General features: G+C 40.6%; 1 protein-coding gene across 3 annotated transcripts in view; it reads right to left on the bottom strand.

Annotated features, from left to right (window-relative positions):
* Positions 1 to 17631, bottom strand: part of PRKCI (protein kinase C iota) — a 70736-nt gene extending 53105 nt beyond the window's left edge. The window contains exons 1-3 of one of the 3 annotated variants that reach the window (XM_086394060.1): positions 17357 to 17631; positions 7410 to 7465; positions 3141 to 3262 (exon numbers count right to left, since the gene is read on the bottom strand). In XM_086394060.1, the coding sequence (XP_086250186.1) occupies positions 3141 to 3255 (115 nt within the window). In that variant the 5' untranslated portion in view covers positions 3256 to 3262; positions 7410 to 7465; positions 17357 to 17631. Of the gene's footprint in view, positions 1 to 3140; positions 3263 to 7409; positions 7466 to 17097; positions 17294 to 17356 lie in introns of those variants that run through there. The other 2 variants (XM_086394059.1, XM_086394067.1) reach the window with 2 other exon arrangements.
* Between the last annotated feature and the right edge of the window lie 5443 nt (positions 17632 to 23074).

Here is a 23074-nt window from a genome sequence, read left to right as displayed (position 1 = left end):
CTGTGGTTTCTTCCCTTAGGACCAGGACTGGTGAGGGAAGAGAGAGGATAAAGGGTAAACAGAAGATTTTTTAAATTTCATAATCATCTCTACTACTTTTCCCCCCCAAACAGTAAACATGGATTACTTTAGAGAAACTTTAAAAAATGTCTTAAAAAGTGAGAATGGGCTTCAGTTTATCCATAGCTTGAAGCTAGAAAAATATCTTTTCAGGGCTCTTCATATTAGTGAATACAGAAATAGCCAGCCCCAAATATTGAATTAAAATGCCATTCCTTAAGATCAAATTCCATGGGTATTACAATTAATTGAGAACCATTACACAAAACTAGCATATTCAGGCATCTTTCAACTATACTTCAGTGACATTCCATCATGTAAAATAAAGGCTAATGTGGTTTGCAAAGCCTTCTGGGATCTAGTCCTATGCTTCTCAAACTGTAATATTCATGCAGCTCACCTGTAGATCCTGTTAAAATGTAGATTCTGATTCAGTGATGGGGCTGGAGAGCCCCCTTTTCTACTAAGTACCACAGACTGTACTTCAAGTAGCAAGGATCTAGCCCAAGTTCCTTAGCACTCCCCATCCTTAATTTTGAAAATTAACTGATTTAAAAAATTATTTAGAAACTAGCTTTATCTTAAGCATCTCTCCCTCAGCAGTCATTTTTTTTAAGTAAATTAACATAAAATCTCAATTTTTAAAAAGCCCTTTTGGGGCAGCAATAATAGCCCTTATGAATAATCAGCATCTGATCTGAATAGCAATTGAGTAGTATTTTAATTATTTGCTGGCAGGGGGAGCTATATTTTAAAAAGGAGCATTAGTGTAATTAGGCCTCCATGGCTTCTGGTTAACACATTAAATATAAAAACACTCTACCACCTTCAAAGTTTCTACCACAACCCACAAAGTTGCCACATCCACCTTCACAACCTCTCTGTGATCCACAGATTGCGTTTCTTGTCTAGGAAGGGCCTTTTTCATGTCACAGCTCATCCATTAATAGAGTGGTATTTCTGAACACCAGTTTTATCAACTGTGTCATGATCATCAAAAGTTACAAAAGCAGGGACTTCCCTGGTGGTCCAGTGGTTAAGAATCCACCTTGCAACACAGGAGATGCAGGTTTGATCCCTGGTCAGGGAACTAAGATCCCACATGCCGAGAAGCAACTAAGCCCACACCCTGCAACTACCAAGCTCACACGCCTCAACCAGAGTCTGTGCACCGCAATGAAAGATCCCCCATGCAGCAACTCAGGCCCGATGCAGTCAAATAAGTAAGTAAATAAATATTTTTAAAAAGTTACAAAAGCAAATCCTCTCTTTTCTCCACTCTACCTGTCTTCCTTAACTTCTATAGTTTCAATCTTGCCATACTTTTCAAAACAGTTGCTCATATTCTTCTGTATCTTCTTTAATACCATCAACAAAAATTTTCTTTGCTTTCAAAAGAGCATTAGGCTTTACAGAATCCTCCAGAAACAGCTCCCTGGTTTCACCAAACACCCAGCAACTTCGTGTGGTTCTGCACTCATTGCCACGTCCACCTCTTCAACACTTGAGTAAGTCATAAGACTAAAAGTCCTAGAATGTTTTGTCTGGGCGTCTCTCATCACTGCTCGATTTGTCAGTGTGCCCCATTTCTCAGAATGTTCTCTTAAAATGTCGTCTGTAGTTTCAGAGCAGAGTTCTCAACTGTGCTGGTTCCTCTGGATCATGGCCCCCCTCCTTCTGGTGGTGGCCAGCTGGGGGTGATCTGGTAGTGGTTTTACCTCTGTTCCCTGGTGGCTCAAATGGTAAAGAATCCACCTGCAATGCAGGAGACCCAGCTTCGATCCCCGGATCGGGAAGATCCCTCGGAGAAGGGAATGGCAACTCACTCCACTATTCTTGCCTGGAGAATCCCATGCACAGAGGATCCTGGCAGGCTACAGTCCATGAGGTCGCAGAGTCAGACATGACTAAGTGTGACTAACGTTTTCACTTTCACTTTGAGATCAGACTTGCCTCTTCCAACTCAGGTTCAATAATGGGACCAAGAGGAGGAGGCCTCCCCATTCTTTCAACTTAGTGAATTATTGCCCTTCCCCACATACCATGTTCTTCATACCTTCATGCCTTTTTATATCTTATACTTTCTTTTTTCTCTATTTCTTTCTGGTTCTCCCCTCACCTACTCCCCTTCAAAAGCTTTTACTCTGTTAGAGGTTTAGTTCAAACTTTGCAGATATTTCAGGCATATGTGAATGCTGTTTCTTTCTTATTCTGAGACTCCTATGCATTCAGGGTTGACTGTCACACTTGTTTTTTGTTAAGTCCATCTCCCTGTGGAGTTTGAGGATAAAAAATATCCCTTCTCAGCACACAGATACAAAATAAATGCTTTCTGTGTACAAGTTATTAAAGAATTAAGTTTCTAGGACTTTCCTGGTGGTCCCGTGGTTAAGACTCAGCTCCCAGTGCAGGGGGCCCAAGTTTGATCCCTGCTCAGGGAGCTACACCCCACATGCTGCACCCAAGAGATCGCAAGCAGCAACTAAAGATGCCACGTGCCCCAGCTAAGACTCTGCACACCCAAATAACATTAAAAAAATAAATTTCTGCCACCACCTTTGAAATAATGGTTGTCACAATCACTTTTTCAATTAATTAATTAATTTTGGCTGTGCTGAGTCTATGTTACTGTGCTAGCTTTTCTTTAGTTGCAGCAAGTAGGGGCTACACTCTCTGGTTGTAGTGTGATGGCTTCTCATTGCAGTGGCTTCTCCTGTTGCTGAGCACAGGCTCTAGGGTATGTGGGCTTCAGCAATTACAGCTCATGGGCACTAAAGCACAGGCTCAAATAGTTGGGGTGAACAGGCTTAGTTGCTCTGTGGCATGGGGGATCTTCCAGGACTGGGAAGAGAACCTGTGTCTCCTCCACTGGCACTCGGATTCTTTATCACTGAGCCACCAGGGAAGCGCCTCTCTGGTACTCTTTTAAACACTTGAGGGAAAATAAGAATGGCATCAAATTTCTAACATACCTTTCCCTCCTTATATTAATTAGAATTTTTACTACACTTTAAAAACAGACAACAGAATGGCATATGAAATCGAATGCTCACACAGGCAGCCCTCTCTTTGCCACTCACCTTCCTCATCTATCCATTTCATGGTGAAAAGTTGTTCGTTGTCAAAAGAACACATGTCTCGAACCTCATTACAAAGACCCTCGAAGGATATTGAAGGTTCAAAATGTGTTATCATGATATCCCTGAAAAAGAAAAAGGAGTTTTAAGTTAGAGAGTGACTAATAATGCCTGATGTTTTGATGGACTTCAGAGATTCTGTGTGGACATCAACACGTGTCACTTCCAGTAAACTATCTCTGTAAAAAATGAAACACCAATACTTAATAATGCTTAAAAATAAAAACAGTGGTTTTGTGAGAAATCTTAATCTCCCCTCCTCATTCAAGAAGCCCACCCTACCTGCTTTAACAAATAGGAGGTCCACTTTTGTTTTAATGCTAGTTATCAGAAGCTCACTCTTTTGTGAGTACTATACTCCAAAGACAAGTAGCTCTATTATTGGTCGGCTTCTGGATTATACTTAACTGAAATATCTTACAATCTCTAATCACTAATCTCCCCTTCCCTAGAAGTCTATCTTCATCAAAGAGATGGCCCTTCAAAAATTTAATAAGGATCTGTCATGTCCTCTTCTTCAGCCTTAACTTCCACAGACTAACCACCCAGATTAGCAATCCAATCCCCAAAATTGACTTTAAAATATAATTCATATTATAAGGTAGACACCCCAAAAACAAAGGAATAGACATAAATATACATTTATTTTCACATTACTGTTAGATAAATCCTAACACCTAAATAAATCCACTGAGCAGCTATTTACTACAAGACTCAAAAACACAACAAAATGTTTTAGAACAAAAGCCTGGGTGTTCCTCCAAGGAACCATGAGAAGACTCCCTGTGATCTGATCCCCACAGAGTAGCCAGCCACAGTCATCCTTTTCAAGGAAAGTCAAATAGACCCAATGACTAATTCAACAAATATATAGCGATCTCCATGTGCCAGGCTCTGTCATAAGGGTTTTACAAAATTAACATTGTTCACGTCTTTCCTTTGATTTAAACTCTCCAAATGCCTTTCCCAAAAGTAAAGGGAAACCAAAGTCCCCAGCAGGGTCTACAAGGCCCTGTAGGAACTGGCCCTTGCTGCCCCTCTGACCTACCTCTTCTACCACTGGACAGATAAACCAGTGTTTAGAGTCCACCATCTACCCCAGCTACAAATGTAAGCTTGATGAAAGTAGGAATTTTGTTCATTATATTCCTAGTGGCCAACACAATGTCTAGCACAGAACAGGTATTCAATAAGTAGTTGTTGAAGAAAGGAAGGAAATGCGTTAGGGACTGTGTGAACTGACATGGGTAGTTGGAATGCAGAATGTGGAGTAAGAAGTAAGGTGTTAAAATTGTTAGTCATCTGCAAAAAAAAGTTAAAACTCCAGTCTTCAGAGACTCTACAGAAGCTTAGCAGAGAGCCACACATGGAAAGTGAATGGCCTTTCTTGAAAACGAGTCTCTTCCTAAGCATATCATGGTTTCATGCCCCTGTCTCTTAGAACTCTCTCGCCTTGGCTTTCGTAACAGTCTGCTTCCCTGTCTCCCTTTCTACCATTCTGAACACTTATTAAGTCTCCTTCTGTCTTCAATCATAAGACATTCTTCACTCCTTCTCTCATATTCCTTCTCTGTCTTTCTCTTTCTGAAACCTAATTCACTTTTAGTGTTTTATCTATTAACTCTATGTAAGTATCTCCTAAATCTGTAATTTCAGCTCTCTTTGTAGTATTTAATACTCTAGATAAGCTGGTTCCACTTTCTATTCTTAACGTGATCCCACCATTTCCAGCACAAACACTCTATTATAGACATCTGTACTCACAATCCCCATACATAAGACTTTGATGATCTAAGTTTTAATCCTGTCACTTCCTTAGTTTAAGGAGGGAGGTGGAAATTTTTCTTCAACATCATCTTTTTTTCTTCAACATCAACTTCCATTAAAACCTTTTTAACCTCATAGCCCCAATGGTCTACACTTCTAAACCTGCCCAACCTGTATCTTATGCTCCATTTTTTGTTATTAAATTAATTATATACACACATCCTTAGCTAAATTATAAACTGGAAGATAAAAAATTCTTGACTCTTTACTACATTCATGTAACTATTTTATGTACACAATAGGGACTCAAATATTCCTTAACTGAATGTAGAAGATTGCCAGGAGAAATATCAATAACCTCAGATATGCAGATGACACCACCCTTATGGCAGAAAGTGAAGAGGAACTAAAGAGCCTCTTGATGAAAGTGAAAGAGGAGAGTGAAAAAGTTGGCTTAAAGCTCAACATTCAGAAAACTAAGATCATGGCATCCGATCCCATCACTTCATGGCAAATAGATGGGGAAACAGTGGAAACAGTGGCTGACTTTATGCTTTTGTGCTCCAAAATCAATGCAGATGGTGACTGCAGCCATGAAATTAAAAGACGCTTACTCCTTGGAAGGAAAGTTATGACCAACCTAGACAGCATATTAAAAAGCAGAGACATTACTTTGGCAACACAGATCCGCCTAGTCAAGGCTATGGTTTTTCCAGTGGTCAGGTGTGGATGTGAGAGTTGGACTATAAAGAAAGCTGAGTGCTAAAGAATTGATGCTTTTGAACTGTGGTGTTGGAGAAGACTCTTGAGAGTCCCTTGGACTGCAAGGAGATCCAGCCAGTCCATCCTAAAGGAGATGAGTCCTGAATATTCATTGGAAGGACTGATGCTGAAGCTGAAAACTCCAATACTTTGGCCACCTGATGCAAAGAACTGACTCATTTGAAAAGACCCTGATGCTGGAGGGATTGGGGGCACGAGGAGAAGGGGACGACAGAGGATAAGATGGTTGGATGGCATCACCGACTCAATGGACATGAGTCTGAGTAAACTCTGGGAGTTGGTGATGGACAGGGAGGCCTGGCGTGCTGCAATCCATGGGGTCGCAGAGTCGGACATGACCGAGCAACTGAACTGAACTGAACTGACAAGGAAATACCACTGTTTATGTTTCCTTAGCCTATAAACATATACAGATTCTTTAGTGTGTTTCAGGTGTTTGAACAAACAGGTTATATGATTTTCATAATAACTGTCAAACTAATCCTGTTTTACAGATTTAAAAAGCAAAAGCACAAAGGAATATTTGCCAGAGTTTCACAGGAAATAGAAAATTAATTCAAATCCACATCTCCTAATGACACTTGTGGATGCTGTGATCTGACCATTCCTCTCTCCACTCCGCCTGCAGAATTCCCCATTAGCAACAGAGCACCTGTCACACCAGCTGCCGGGAATGCTACCACCAGACACCCCCAATCTTCAGCCTCTTTCAGAGATTTGACTCCTCATCTACAGTCAAAGCCCGTTCCTGGTCAGCCCACAACTAATGAGCAATTCAGTATAAAGGTCCTACATGTGACTTGCAAAAGCTATGAAGTGCCAATTCATCTTTAGAACTCCCCAGAGGGTGAGCTAAAGTTTCTGTTGAGACTTCACAGCATCTTGATATTTTCCTACCTAAGCTTGCTTCCTTCCCTCCCCTTATCTTCCATAGCTATCAACCCCAAAAGTACTCCTGAAAAACCACCTGAATGCTCATCTGCAGCACTACCTCCCACAACAGCATCCACCCAAAGCATAGCTACCATCAGATGTTATTTTGTGACAAAAGCATAATGGGTACAATAAGTCAATCTCACTTTTAAGAGACTGGCTAATAAAAACTATAATCCTTGTTTCAGAGATTTAATGAGTCTAATTTAGTACATGGGCTTCCCAGGTGGCTCAGATAGTGAAGAAGCCACCTGCAATGCGCGATCCCTGGGTTTGAGCCCTGGTTGGGAAAATCCCCTGGAGGAGGGAATGCCAATCCACTCCAGTATTCTTGCCGGGAAAATCCCCATGGACAGAGGAGCCTGTACAATTTAGTACATGAAACTGATTTTTTTTTTTTATTTTTCAGTGAAAATACATGGCCAGCACAAACAAATTATACACATTCTCCCAACTAAATGTAAAATTCTGAGAGTAAGCATTTTGTTTTGCTCATCGCTGTATCACCAGTATCTAACACAACATCAGGCCAGAATGGATGCTCAATTAATATATGTTGAGTAAATGGAGGTGTCGTATGTTGGACTCTAAAAAAAGCACGAGGAAATGTAAGATAAAAAGCATTCCACAATGGAGGAATGACATATTCGAGGTAGCCATAGTATAATGGTTAAGACATGAGCGCTAAAGCCAGTATGTTTGGGTTTGAATCCAGGCTCTATCACTTACCAGCTGTATGGTCTTAAGTGAATTATTTGCCTTCTCTGTTGGCTCAATTTCCTCACCTATAAAATGAGAATAATATTATCTCCTATGGTATTTTAAGGATTTAATGTGTCAAGTGAATTCACACTTGTAATACTTAGAATAATACCTAGCATATTGTTTGTCTTTTAGTCGCTAAGCTGTGTCTGGCTCTTTTGCGATCCCATGGACTGCAGCCTGCAAGTCCTGGGATTTCCCAGGGAAAAATACTGGACTGGTTGCCATTTCCTTCTCCAAGGGATTCTCCCAACCCAGGGACTGAATCTGAGTCTCCTGCTCTGGCAGGTGGATTCTTTACCACTGACGCACCAGGGAAGACCAACCTAGCATATAGCTTAATGTGTTCAACATACCCTTAATGTGTTCAAGAACTTTTAAAACTTTATGTATTCATATAATACTTTAAATAAAAGTGGAACCTTATTAGATGAAAATAATCCAGCTTTCTAAAGACAACACACAGATTGTTCAATATGGTGGAGGGAACAAACATCTATATCCTTTCTGAGTGAAAGTATTAGTTTCTCAGTCGTGTCCAACTCTTTGTGACCCCATGGCCTGTGGCCCACCAGGATTCTCTCTTCATGGAATCCTCCAGGCAAGAATATAGGAGTGGTTTGCCATCCCCTTCTCCAGGGGATCTTCCCGACCCAGGGATTGAACCCAGGTCTTCCGCACTGTAGGCAGATTATTTACTGTCTGAGCCACCAGGGAAGCCCCTTTCATTCTAAGGGCCCACTGAAATGACAAGTTTATCAAAGTCTTAGAAAACAAAAAAAGGCATCAACAGCAGACCAGAAAGTATGAAAAAATCCTGGATGACTGAAAACAGATGAGATAAAATTGATGGAGAAAACATACCAGCCCCCAAAATTAAAGTTAACTGGAACCCTTTAAAGAGAAAAGTTTTACTGACACAAAATTACTTTTCCTTCTCTAAACATCTAATCACACTTCTTTGTTTTTCAAGTGTATCACACTTACATAAGCATTCATTATAAGTGCTTTTAAAAAACTGCTTTAAAAAATATGAGTTAAAGAACAGAATAATGTTATATACCTTTACAATGTAAAAATTAACAGGAAAAATCGAGATGTGAGAAAGCAAAAGGAAGTATAAATTCAAAAACATGTCTTTCCTAATGGAGAGTCAACACTCTTATCTAAAACTAATAACTAAATATAAAAGCAGAGAACAAGAAAAAAAATAATAACCTGAATTTAAAAATAGTCAAAGGACTTGAACAGACACTTCTCCAAAGAGTATATAGAAATGGCCAACAAGCTTAAGAAAAAAATGTTTGTCGTCACTAATTATCAGAAAAATGCAAACCAAAACCATAATGATAGGGCAGAAATTAACACAACAAACTATATTGTAAATCAACTGCACACCAACAGAAAAAATCACAATAAAATGTCACCTCGTATCCATCAGGATGGCTACTATCAAAAACCTAGAATAACAAGTGTAATCAAAGATGTGGAGAAACTGGTGCCCTGTGTACTATTGGTGGGAATGTAAAAAGGCACAGCAGCTATAGAAACCAGTATGGATGTTCCTCAACAAATTTAAAAAAGTATTTCCATATGATCCAGCAGTTCCACTTCTGGCTCCATATATCCAAAAGAACTGAAAGCAGGGAATCCAACAGATATTTGTACACCCACATTCACAGCAGCATTATTCACCATGGCCAAAAGGTGAGGCAACCCAAGTGTTCACTGACAGATGAATACATAAACTCAATGTGATATACAAACACAAAGAAGTATTATTCAGCCTTAAAAAAAAAAGTAAATTCTCATACATGCTACAATATGAATGAATCTTGAAGGTGAAATAAGCCAGTCGCCAAAAGACAAATACTATATGACTCCATGTGTATGAAGTATCTAAGGACTAAGGACTAAGGATTCGCTCAGTCGTGTCCAACTCTTTACAACCCCATGGACTGTAGCCCACCAGGCTCCTGCGCCCATGGGATTCTCCAGGCAAGAGTACTGGGTGGGTTGCCATTTCCTTCTCCAGGGGATCTTCCCAACCCAGGGATCGAACCCAGGTCTCCCACATGGCAGGCAGACGCTTTAACCTCTGAGCTACAAGGAGTCAAATTCATAGAAACAGAAAACAGAATAGTAGTTGCCAGGGGCTGGGGGTTGGAGGAAGATGGAAGAGTTGTTAATATGTAACTTCAGTTTTGCAAAATGAAAAAGTTCTGGGGATTGGTCACATAACAATGTGAATATAGTTAACACTACTCAACTGTACACTTAAAAATGGTTAAGATAGTCAATTTAAAACATTTTACTATAATTATAAATAAAAGAAAAAGCAGGAGGAGGTATATTATTTAAGCTTTAAATGTAACCACAAGAAAAACTAAAAATTGTGAGGAGAGGAGGCAATGAAAAAGTGCTAAATTTCTTATCTTTCATACTGATCAACAGATATAATAAAAAGAAAGCAAAATTTTAATAGTAGTTAAATCTTGGTGGTGGAAATGGGGATTAGGAGGAGACAAGAGATAGAAAGAAGAGGTACTTTGTAAATATTGAAACCCTTCTGAATGGCATAGATTATTATTAATTTTTCTACCATGTAAAGGTATGATTTTATGATACATGTTACTCTGTAATAAAATAAATATAAATAAAATATAAAACAAATTTTAAATTACTGTTATACATAAATAACATTATTGTTCTAATTATTTTTAAAGTGTGTATTTCAAAAAGAAAATTAAAGCAGAAAATAGTTCCTTCCTCTAGTGACATTAAAAGGCAACTTGCTTACCTTAAAGCAATCTTTCTTTCAAATTATCCCCCAGGTTACTATTATGAGGGGGTGAGGATTGGGAGAATACATTTTAGAACTAAATCAGAAGAGAAAAGGCTTTCGCTGAACTTCCCTGGCAAAGAACAAGTGTGACATTATCTCTTTGAATGCAAAGAGAAGAAATTAGTATGATCAGGTGTCATCAAAATATGAGTTTCTTATTAAAGTTCACTCATAGTTACAATTAACACTATGGAAGGATATTTGTAAATAATACAGATTTTTCAGAAACTTTATTTTTCAAGACCTGTAAAATATTTACCAGACTGTGCAAATACTTTTAAAACATGCTTTAAAAATCCTTTAGAAAACATAAGTACATACATCCTAAAGAGACTCAGTGAAGCAGTCAGGCTTCATCAACTGCCACTCCTTAAGTTCCAGGAACTAAAACCTTTAAGGGACTTTTTTTTTATAAATACCCCTCTAAGCAATTGGGTAAGCACCATGTTCATTTATCCCACAATCACCAGATTCTTATTATAGTACCAAAACTAAAAATAAACTGCAAAATAAAGATATTACTTCTAAGGTACAAAACAAATTATCCATGGAAGATTTTTTTTTCCTGGTTTTAACTTCAGTGTTGGCATAAATTAGCTTACCACTGGTCTTCAACAATACAGTCTGCTTTACCACAAAGATGCCCAAAATGGTAAATTTAGATATAGTTTTAGCTGAATTTAAAAAAGAAAAGAATAAAAGCATTTTTAACTGTGCTTCACCAGTCAAACAGTTTTAAGCATTCATTATGTTCCTATGTTCTAAAATAAAGAATCTAAAGCTTTTCCTTAGGACTAACTGCTTTAAAAAAAAAACCTGAAAAAAAAAAAAAAAACCATATTCAGTCCTTTTGCTATTTCAACATAAGCTTTTTTCCTAAATTAAATATAGCAGAATCAGAAAAAAATTTTTACTTGTGTTCACCAATATAATAGATTTAGGCACGATTATCCATGGATGTAATACCACTGGGTAAAAGGTGGTGAGGAAATATTTGTACCATCTCAAAGTATCATCCCTCAAATTAATTGTTAATTATAAGAAAGCCAAAATGCAACATCTATATTTTAATAGTCAAGGAGATAGAAAAGAACTATGAAATATGAATTTGAATATAAAGAAAAAGTAATCTCAAAAAGGCCCATCAATATATTAACAGGGCAAAGGGAAACTTCTCTGAAGAGTAAGACTCAACTTTGTATTGTGGTTTACTAAGCCTCAGTATTATCATCCATAAAATAGAAATGATATCTACTTCTCAATATTGTTTAAAAAAAATTAGCGTTTTTTGCCAATTGTATTTGCAAGAATTTAAAAGACCGATAAGATGTAATGGAATCATAAGGAAAAATACTTCATTTGTACACTGTTATTGGGAATGTCAATTGATATTTTTGGAGGACAATATCAAGTTTTAAAATAGGCATATCTTCAACCATGCAAGAATATATATTAAATATAAGGATATTCCTTCAACATGACTTAATAGAGCAATTTAATGAAAATTCATCAACCAGAAAAAAAGATTATATAAATTATGTTGTAACAATAGTATGCAAGACTATGTGCCAATTATACAGAAAGAGGCAGATTGCTCTATGTATATCTGCCTGCTTATCTGTCTATCCCGACATGGAAAAGTGATCATGAATGAAAAAACTCAAGGTACAGAAACACATATAAACATGTGAACACATTTATAGGAAAAATAAACGTGTGTGTATATGTATACATATAATACATTGATATGATGTAGAATATCCCCAACTGTTAACAATGCCCCCCCCAGGAAGTGAGAGTGAGAGGTTATGGGGGAACTTTCTACTTTATATATTTCTGTATTTTAAAAATTAACTCTGGTGCCTCGTCTTTATGATCTGTAGTCGGCTGCTGGTGGCATTTTTGTTCCTATCTTTCTTCTCAGCCATGTTCCTACATAGGTTAGCTGTCTGTCACGTACAGTGCTGGGGACACAGAGCAGGCACACAAGAAACAGCTGTTCAATTGCTTCTGGACATTTCCACCTGGATGCCCCCAAAGCAAATTTTGATTACTTGTTCCAGGGAATTAATTACCTTCTCTAATAAATCTCTTCTTTCTCTATTCCCTAGTCTCTCCAAATGAGAAAATCCAAGTCAGACTCAGACCCTCTCTCTTTTCCACAAGCAATCACTCTCTAATTCATAATGATTCCACCCCCTGAAGTCACCCCAAATCCAAATCCTCTTTTCCATCTCAGAATCTCTCACCAGGACTCCTTCCAAAGCCTCCAGATAAAGTTTCATCCATTGCTCATTCATCTACTACACTGGTTCTAAGAGTGATCTTTCTAAAATAAAAATCTAAATCATACATCCCTTACTTAAAATCTTTACCAATGAGAAATAGTCTGAAGTCCAAAGTATGATATTCGAGTCTTCCTCATCCAGTGCCTGTAAACTTCTTACTAGCTCACTTATCAGTGCCCACTATACACGTTATGTCCTAATGAGAAATGACTATGGGACTAACAACTAAATCCATCTTAACTCCCCAAGCATATCATGCAGCTGTGCAATGCCTGGAATGACCTCCCACCCAACATCGTAGTCCACCAGACAAACAAACTTTTCCTTTAATAGCCTCAAACACCGCATCCTCTAGGAGGGCTTCCCTCAACCCAAACTCCTCCCCAAGAGCCATCCATACATATACACACACACATACACATACACACACACACCACTTTATGAACTTTTTAAAGTCTTTCCTCCTACAAGTCTCTCGGTTCCTCAAGGGCAGAGCCTTATACCCACCTCGACATCCTCTGTGACCACTCTGGTACCATGTACCTGGCTCAGAGTAATTGTTCAACAGTATTTATTAAACTGAGTTGAAACACACTTTGGTAAAATGTGAAATCCTAAACAAGATTGGGTTTTCTAAAATCTGTGTTTTAATTAGGCTCATTTGAACCATGAAAGAAACAAACACTCAAGTAATCTTAGAAAGAGGGTCCAGGAGCTATATTAGAAAGCTATCAAGAAACATCGCTTTCTCTTCTCGTTTCCTCAGCCCTTCAGTTTGCATATGGCAAGCCTGGCCTCACCAGCCTCTCTGGTAACTCTTCAGCTTCAGTCCTCGCTGCTGACAAGCAGTTTATCTCCACATTATCTAATCCAAATTTCTGAGAGGGTTGTTTTGGGTTTGGCAGCAGGCCACCATGCCCTTTCTCTCTCTCTGGTGAAGCTATGGATCTGCTGCCTCTGCACAGGTGCCGGGCCAGACAGTCTAGGACCAATAACTGACCTTCCCCTAACTTTCAACTCAATATATCATTCTTATTTCCTTAGAACCCATACTGGAAGTATATCTCTAAAATTGTTTTGTAATACTTTTAAAAACACGTCTTGCCAAGACTTGTCCACAGTGAGAAAATCCTGCATACTTCGTCACTGAACCAGCTATACTTTCCAAATATGTAAGGAGCTCATCCCATTTTGTTTATAGTTGTGCACTGAAAGAATCCTCTGGATTCGTAACTGCTCAACAGCGGAGGTTTACAAAGCTTTTCGCAAAATTTCTCTTATGTTTATTATGCAAGGAAATGAGTAGTCCAGATATTTTCTTGTTATATTCTACCCCGTAATATCCAGTAACTTTATATAAGGATAGCACACACAATGGCAATCTACCACTAACCCACAAAACCTGTTTCTCCTCCTCCAAACTAACAGTAGGTAATGATTGAAGAAAGGCAGGCTACTCAGTGACAAGCTCATGGGAAGAGGAGTACAGGCCAGGAGACAGGCACTCTTAGGTGGTATCCAATAAACTCACATTCTCAGGGCTATTAATCTTCTGCTTAAAAACTCGAAAAGGGCTAATTAAATATCTTTTATATCTAGGGAGACAGCACAGTTCCACTAAGAACAAATTTAACATGAGAACACTAAACATCATTGAAAGGGGCAGCAATTCATTCACTAAAAAATTCTGGTTATTCCAAGATTTCAATATTCACTGGAAAGAAATATTATTAGAAGGGGATAAGGGGAAAACTCTCCCATAACAGCTGTTCTCATGATGTGAAAGAAAAGAAACTTTTTCATATGCAGATTGTCCTCACACTTCTTGATGGTAAGGGAAGAATTTTCTATTTAAAAACCAGGCAGGTGTTCTAGACAGCCAACCTGTTTATTTAACTATCCTCATTGGTGACTCATTTTAGTTTCATCTGTAGTAATGAGCAGCTGACTACACAATATAAGAACCATCAGTTTGGGCTATTGTTAATAAACATATAATCTTAACAGATCTAATTTCAGAGGTCAGAAATTGGAACAATTTGGAGTGCTGATGTTGTCTTCAAATGAGGCTTGAAATGAAGGCACTATTAGAAAGCTTTCATTGAATAAAGGCACTAAACGGCAAGAGGTTGATTAACTACTAATCAAAATTCATAGGTTTTTAAAAATAAGCAAAAAAAAATTTTACACTGAGTGTCTTGGAGACATTTTAGTCAAGCATTAATAGGGTTATAAGTCCTTATCCTCCTTTTAAAAAAAAAAATAGAGCAGTACCTACATTCTAAAGTAGAGCAGACTTAGATTTCTTTGCAAGGAGAAGGCAATGGCACCCCACTCCAGAACTCTTGCCTGGAAAATCCCATGGACAGAGGGGCCTGGTAGGCTGCAGTCCACAGGGTGGCAAAGAGTCAGACACAACTGAGTGACTTTGCTTTCACTTTTCACTTTCATGCGCTGGAGAAGGAGATGGCAACCCACTCCAGTGTTCTTGCCTGGAGAATCCCAGGGACAGGGGAGCCTGGTGGGCTGCCGTCTATGGGGTCGCACAGAGTCGGACACGACTGAAGTGACTTAGCAGCAGCAGCCAGCAGCAGCAGCAGCAGAGGCCTATTTGGGCCTGTATGGTATCAGTGGTAAAACATCAGCCTGTCAAGGCAGAAGTCACTGGTTCGATCCCTGGGTAGGAAAGATCCCCTGGAGAGGGAAATGGCAAACAGTAGTCTTGCCTGGAAAATTCCATGGACAGAGGAGTCTGGTAGGCTACTATCCATGGGCTCTTTGGACTATCCAAACAGTCCAATACAACTGAGCAATTAAGCACGAGGCCTATTTGCAATTGTCAAACTAATAAAAACAGGAGAAAAAAGGAAGAAGCACTGTTTTCATGTTTCATAGTTGGAATCATTGAAAACTACCTAAATTTAACGTCAAGAGTCAGAAAAGTAAACTGGTGAACTAAAAACAATAGTTTAACAATAAATATGAGAGGCACAGGGGAGCAAGGAAGCAGAGGGTAGGGTGTACCCAGTTTATCATCTTTCAGAGGAAGGAATTGCTAGATACCATCTAAAGCTGATAAATCACACAACGGAAGTATAAAACTTTAAAGTAAGAAATAAAGGCAATCTCCAGAAGAACAAGAAATGAACTATTAATAGTTAACTCTTGAGGTTGGGAAGACTGGATGGGGAACACTTTTCATTTTATATTTTTAAACAATTTGCCCGTTCCTACTGTGTGTGTGTGTGTAAATCTAGCTTTTTAAAATTGTCAATAATCAGACACTATAAAAAAAGAAAATGTACTATATTTCATTCTCTGTACCTAACAACTCACAGGCTGTCAATTTTATAAAAGAGAGCAGATTCTAAAGTGAAATATCTCATCTGTCAAAGATAAGGTAAAGGAAACAAAGCAATTTTTTTCCAGTGCAAAGTACAGAGCTATTGTTTTCAAATCAAGACTTCCTTGATCAATTTAAGCAAAACCACGGTTACTGTCCAAAATAACTCCTTTAACTACTCCTGAATACAGTCAAGCTAATAAACAGAGTCCGAGGCTTCACTGCAGCAAACAAAATAATAAATCCTTTTATCAAATCAGTAAGACACATAGGAGCTTATATTTTCTTTGAAATCAAAACAAGGGAGGCATTTTGAAAGTTTGCTATCTTCACTGATCCTCTCAGGAATGTAAAAGTATGCACTGCAGTTTCAAACCTCCTAGTGCTTGAGTTTTTTTTTTTTTTAAGCAATTTACTTCTGCTTGGACAAGCAGTTACGACAGGCCACAGAAGTTGGGTTTTCTGTTAGCCCTCAGTTTCAAATCTTTAAGTTCACACTAACAGTTCAGCTTTCTAATGTTCCTAAATGTAATTATCTCAAAAAAAATTTCACACCTCAACGGAACTCAAAGGAAGGGGGACACTTCAGATTACTGATTATGGAATATCATTTAATACTGTGATTTTAGGACTGGGTTATTTTTGGTAACCACAGTAGTTGTAACTTAGGTGATAATATGAGTAAAGATCACAGATTTTAAAACTGCTTATTCTCACCCTCTTCTCTTCTTGCAGTATCTCACCCTATCGGACAAGACTTAAAAAAAAAAAAAGACTTAAAGCAACACTGACAAAGAAGAGTTCACGAATTTTAATTTACACATACACAACCTAACCTAGGCGAGACCTAGTACCTAATGCATATCCCTGAAAACACATCAACTTTACTCAAATATAACCCCTACGTCTAATATACTGGCAGCCTGATCATGTTCCTGATACATGTCGGGAACAAGACAAATCTGACTTAGAAAACCAGAGGCTATAGGCCTGCTGGTAATCAAAAGGGTCAGCAAACGGAAGCAATTCCGTCTTTAAAACCTAATAGTAAACTTAGTTAACTAAGGCATCACTCAGAATCAACTCTCAACTCCCAATACATCCAGACTTAAAAGACGTAAAGCTCTTTGTAAATCTTAGTAGGCGAGTCTCTCAAACCCACCAGGGGGACCTACTTACTCCAAGGCTCCTCCCCTGGACCCTACTCAGGATTCTCAGCCGTGCGGTTCCAGGGCGTCCTGCACCACCACTGGGTGGTGGTGTCCCCATCCAGTGCCCGGTGTTCCTCCCCCGACCACTCGGTCATCCATCCCGAGTCCCCCCGACTAGCCCGCCCAAACCATTCCTCCCACATCTCCAGCCCCACATTCGCCCCTCCTCCAGGCCAAGCCGAGCTGGTCTTTCTCCACCCCTGCCACCCCCACCGCAGGACACTCACCCGCGGTAGTAGGCTTTCACCCGGACCTGGTGAGAGTGGTCCCCAATGCCGCCGCCTGCGATCGGGTGAGACATGGTGCTGCTGTCTCTCTGGGTCGGCATCTCCTTATTCCCCCGCCTCGCCGGAGGCCGAGGGTACGGGGGGCGCGCCGGGCGCCGCAGGGGACTCCGCAGCTCGAGCCTCCCGCGGAGCCGCGGCTGCCCTTTCGCCTACCTGTCGTCCCCGCCCGCGGCGCGGACCCAAGTGTCGCCTCGCCTGGGCAGCCGGAACCGCACGGCTCCTCCCACCGCCGGCGGCCGACTCTGCCTCTACCACCGCCCGGGCCCTGCACGCCTCCCGCCTCTGTCCCTCCCACCTCGCTCGCTCCAAAGGCCCACATTCCGGGGGAGGGCGGGTGCAACCATTGATCCAAATCAAGGAGCCTCAATGTCCGGCTGAACCATTCTTACGGGAGTAAGGCAAAGGGGAGGGAGGATGGGGGTGGTGCTGAACATCATATCAGATTCCCCGGCAGGGGGCCTTTTGTGGGAGCTGTAACTGAGAGAACGTGAAGATTCAAATACTATACTTCTGTAAAAAGCCCTCCCTACAAATATGGTTGGAGACAAGTGCTGCGGCATCTCACCCCAGTTTCCTAACTTGGTCGCGTCCGCGGTCAGCCGACTGGGGACTCGGAGAAGATTTGGAGTGCGGGTTTCTGGGATTTGGAGTCCCCGTGGAATTCTGGGACTTGAGGTTCCTTACGAGTAGAGAGCCCCGCCTTCTGTCTGTCTCCGGCTCGTGCCCCAGGAGACTTTGGCTTGCAAATCCTGAATCCACCTTGGGCATCCGAGGACATTGGAAATGATTGGGATTCGTCACAGTCTAGACTTTCTTCTCTGCTGAATTCCCCTTCCAATTGCATAAATCATCTCAATTATACAGTACCTTTTTGGGAAAGAATTTGATTAAGGGCTCAGCATGCGAAGAGTTGACTCATTGGAAGACTCTGATGTTGGGAGGGATTGGGAGCAGGAGGAGAAGGGGACGACAGAGGATGAGATGGCTGGATGGCATCACTGACTCGATGGACGTGAGTCTGAGTGAACTCCGGGAGTTGGTGATGGACAGGGAGGCCTGGCATGCTGCGATTCATGGGGTCGCAGAGTCGGACACGACTGAGCGACTGAACAGAACTGAACTGATAGCGTCTTTTCGGAGAAGGCAATGGCAACCCACTCCAGTACTCTTGCCTGGAAAATTTCATGGATGGAGGAGCCTGGTAGGCTGCAGTCCGTGGGGTCGCGAAGAGTCGGACACGACTGAGCGACTTCACTTTCACTTTTCACTTTCATGCATTGGAGAGGGAAATGGCAACCTACTCCAGTGTTCTTGCCTGGAGAATCCCAGGGACGGAGGAGTCTGGTGGGCTGCCGTCTATGGGGTCTTACAGAGTCGGACACGACTGAAGCAACTTAGCAGCAGCAGCAGCAGCATAGCGTCTTTTATGGAAAGAATGTAGTACAATATATGTAACAAATGTAATAATAAATGTAATGAAGAAACTCAGTTAGAAGGTATGATGGAAGACTTGACTTTTCTTCCTTCTGCTTTCCCCATATCTTGGCCCTTGTATATTGCCCTTGCATGGAACAGGTGCACAATGAATATTTAGCCAATCAGTCAAGCCATCCAACTAGCCATGCATCATCATTTATTTATTTATGGCTGCACTGGGTCTTTGTTGCTGCTTGGGGACTTTCTGGAGTTGCAACAAGCAGGGGCTACTCCTCGTTGAGGTGTGATGGCTTTTCACTGCTGTGGCTTCTCTTGCTGCAGAGCAGTGGCTCTGGCTCTTAGTTGCTCCCTCTGTATGTGGGCTCTTCCTGGACCAGGGATTGAACCGTGTGCTCTGCATTGGTAGGCAGATTCTTAATCACTAGACCAAGCACCAGCGAAGCCTACATCAGCATTTTTTAACATCATTAAAACATTGTTAACATTGACTGGTGTTCATAGTGGCTTTGCCAACTTACATTCCCATCCTAATACTATTTTTTATTATTCATTGCTAGTGTATAGAAATACAATCAATTTGGTATATATCTGAATCCTGGGTTGGATTACTGCATTCATTCATTAGTTCTAATAGTATTTTGATAAATTCATTAGAATTTCCTTTGTACAAGATTATGCCATTTAAGAATACAAATAGACTAACATCTCCCTTTCCAATCTGTATATCTTTTATTTTTCTTGTCTGATGCATTAGCTAGAAGCTATTGTATTATGTTGAATAGAGAAGTATGTGAACATTCTTGTCTTATTCTCAGTCTTCTGTGGATAGTTTTAGTCTTTCACCATTAGATGTGATTATTGCTCTGGATTTTTTTTTTTGTAGATGCCTTGTATCAGGTTAAGGAAGTTCCATTCTATTCCTAATTTTTTGCCTATTTTTATTATGAAGAGTGTTGGGTTTTGTTTAGTGCTTATTCTGTGTCTCAGAGTAGGCAATGGCACCCCACTCCAGTACTCTTGCCTGGAAAATCCCATGGACGGAGGAGCCTGGTAGGCTGAAGTCCATGGGGTTGCTAAGAGTCAGACACGACTGAAGTGACTTAGTAGTAGTAGTAGTATTCTGTGTCTATTGAGATTATCATGTAGTTTTGTGCTTTATCCTATTGATGTGATGCTATGCTATGCTATGCTAAGTCACTTCAGTCGTGTCCGACTCTGTGTGACCCCATAGACAGCAGCCCACCAGGCTCCCCCTTCCCTGGGATTCTCCAGGCAAGAACACTGGAGTGGGTTGCCATTTCCTTCTCCAATGCAGGAAAGTGAAGAGTGAAAGTGAAGTCGCTCAGTCGTGTCCGACTCTTAGCGACACCATGGACTGCAGCCCACCAGGCTCCTCCGCCCATGGGATTGTCCAGGCAAGAGTACTGGAATGAGGTGCCATTGCCTTCTCCCATACATGTCCTTTCAAAGACAATTTCGGTGTGTATGGGTCACATTGCCTGTTTCTTTGTATGTCTCATGTTGTTTTTGTTGTTGTTGCAAACCGTACCTTTCCACTGCAGCAACTCTGAAGACTGATCCAAACCAGCTCCTTGGTGGCTGTGGTTGTTTGCTTGTTTGTTTTTGAGTTGACCAGACTAGGTCACTAGAGTCTGTTTCCTCTGCAGTGTGCAGCCTCTAGTGTCTCTCCTCAGAGGGTGTAGCTTTCGCATGCACACTGTCACCCCGACTCCTGGTCCCTCCCCTGGGGGATGACAGTGATTTTAGTCTGATTCTCTTTGTCTCTTCTCCTCAACTCCCTATCAAGCTTTTGGCTGGGGTTTAGCTCCCAGATGTTAGCCTCCACTAATTGGCAACTGATTGCTCCAGTGTTTTTGATAATGCCTTGGCCACCTCATTCGAAGAGTTGACTCATTGGAAAAGACTCTGATGCTGGGAGGGATTGGGGGCAGGAGGAGAAGGGGACGACAGAGGATGAGATGGCTGGATGGCATCACTGACTTAATGGACGTGGGTTTGGGTGAACTCTGGGAGTTGGTGATGGACAGGGAGGCCTGGTGTGCTGCGATTCATGGGGTCGCAAAGAGTCGGACACGACTGAGCGACTGAACTGAACTGAACTGGGGCATAAAATTGTTTCACAGTCTGATCCAGTGGTTGTTTTTTTATTTATAATTTCTACCAGTTAGGGTTGTTGCATTGGGGAGAATATAAGGGAGCTACTCATGTGTCCATTCTGGAAGTGCTATGACATTAACTTTTAAAGTCAATTTGATGTAATTAAAATTAGATAAAGCACACACAGTTAAACATATAGGATGATCAGGGTGTAGAGATTATGTCATTTTTAGTAACAGAACATGAGACACTATCTCAGTTTAAAGAAAACAGGACTCTGTAAAAGGGTTTAAAAGGAACCTAGCATCACATTAATCATATCTTTAGGGAAATTTGGCTTCCTTTCTACAGACTGAGCTAGCAAGAAAATGTCTAATCAGAATAGGTAGACCTTTGTATTCAATTTTTTTTTTAATTAGAGGATAATTGTTTTACAATATTGTGTTGGCCTCTGCCATATAGCCATGAATCAAACACAGGTATACATATGTCCCCTCCCTCCTAAACCCCCTCCCACCTCCACCCCATCCCACCCCTCTAGGTTGTCACAGAGCACTGGGTTGAGCTCCCTGTGTCACACAGCAAATTCCCACTTGATATCTATTTTAAACATGGTAATGTATATGTTTCCATATTACATTATTCTCTATTGTATTCTATTATTCTATACAGATTGAAGAAAGTCATAAGGAGACAGACAAATATTGTATATTAACGCATGCGTGTGGAATCTAGAAAGATGGTACCGATGAACCTATTTGCAAGGCAGCAGTGGAGATGCAGACACAGAGAGCAGACTCCTGTTCAATCTTAACGAGCCCCGCCAGTGTGCTCTGAAGCCAAAATCAAATATGAAAATTTGTGTGCCATGTTCTTTATGTCAGGTGATAAATCCTGCTGCTGGATCTTTGATTTCTGTTTCTCAACTGAGAATCATATGATCCAAAAATGGAAAGTCAATGGTAGACATTCTGAAAAAGCCTCTGACAGTCCTTTTTCTTTCTGTTGTATTGAGTTGGCCAAAAAGTTTGTTTGGAACGAACTTTTTGGCCACCCCAATACTTAAAATGGTGCTTATTAACACCTGCAGTTTTGAAAACCTGCCTTCCTTAACTTACCATTCTTTAGTGGTTTTACTAAGTATGTGATAATGTCACTAAAAGGGGAGAAAAGTGTTTAAACTGCAAGTCCTGACCATTTGGACAGACTTTATGACCTGTGGAGATAAATATTGGGCTGAATGACCTGAATGATACCTACTTTTGGCTTACTACAATTATTTTAATTTAAAAAAAAGTAATTAATGCTCAAATCCATCAGCTTAAGGGATTTAAAATATTTTTGTCCAACATTCTCTCATTTTGTCATTATCAGAATGCTTGTCCATATGTCCAGAAATAACCTGCTGAAGGAATAAATGACAGACACAGGTCCTATGTAATTGTGTCCTAATAGTATCACATTCGGAGGAGGCAATGGCACCCCACTCCAGTACTCTTGCCTGGAGAATCCCATGGATGGAGGAGCCTGGTAGTCTAAGAGTCGGACATGACTGGGCGACTTCACTTTCACTTTTCACTTTCCTGCACTGGAGAAGGAAATGGCAACCCACTCCAGAGTTCTTGCCTGGAGAATCCCAGCGACGGGGGAGCCTGGTGGGCTGCCGTCTATGGGGTCGCACAGAGTCGGACACGACTGAAGCAACTTAGCAGCAGCAGCAGTATCACATTAATTGTTTTACTTAACCTTGAAGAGCAGCAGTCATGACCCAAACTCCTGATAGGAGTCCTGACAGCTGAAGTTAGTGAGAGAGTTTAGTGTGTATTCTGTTAATTAACTTTACTGAGTTAGCATAGATAGCAAACAATACCCCCATGACTCCCCTTCGCCCTTCTTTCTCTTATACCCTTTCACGGCCCTATTGACATCGCCCGCTTTATCTGGGTACTCCCTTCACTCCAGTCACATACATTTATTTCCACTGCCCTTCCCCAGTCTCACTCCCACACTACAGATAATGACATATAACAGTTTGAGCCTTAATTTGTTTTGCCTGAAATAAAACGGCTTTGTTTTAATGAACTATCAATGGAGAGTCCCATG

Source organism: Bos grunniens, chromosome 1, assembly GCF_055505025.1.
Source record: "Bos grunniens cultivar Pamir isolate PY7600 chromosome 1, Bosgru_T2T1.0, whole genome shotgun sequence".
Classification (NCBI taxonomy): Eukaryota; Metazoa; Chordata; class Mammalia; order Artiodactyla; family Bovidae; genus Bos; species Bos grunniens.
This window is presented reverse-complemented; position numbering and strand designations above follow the sequence as displayed.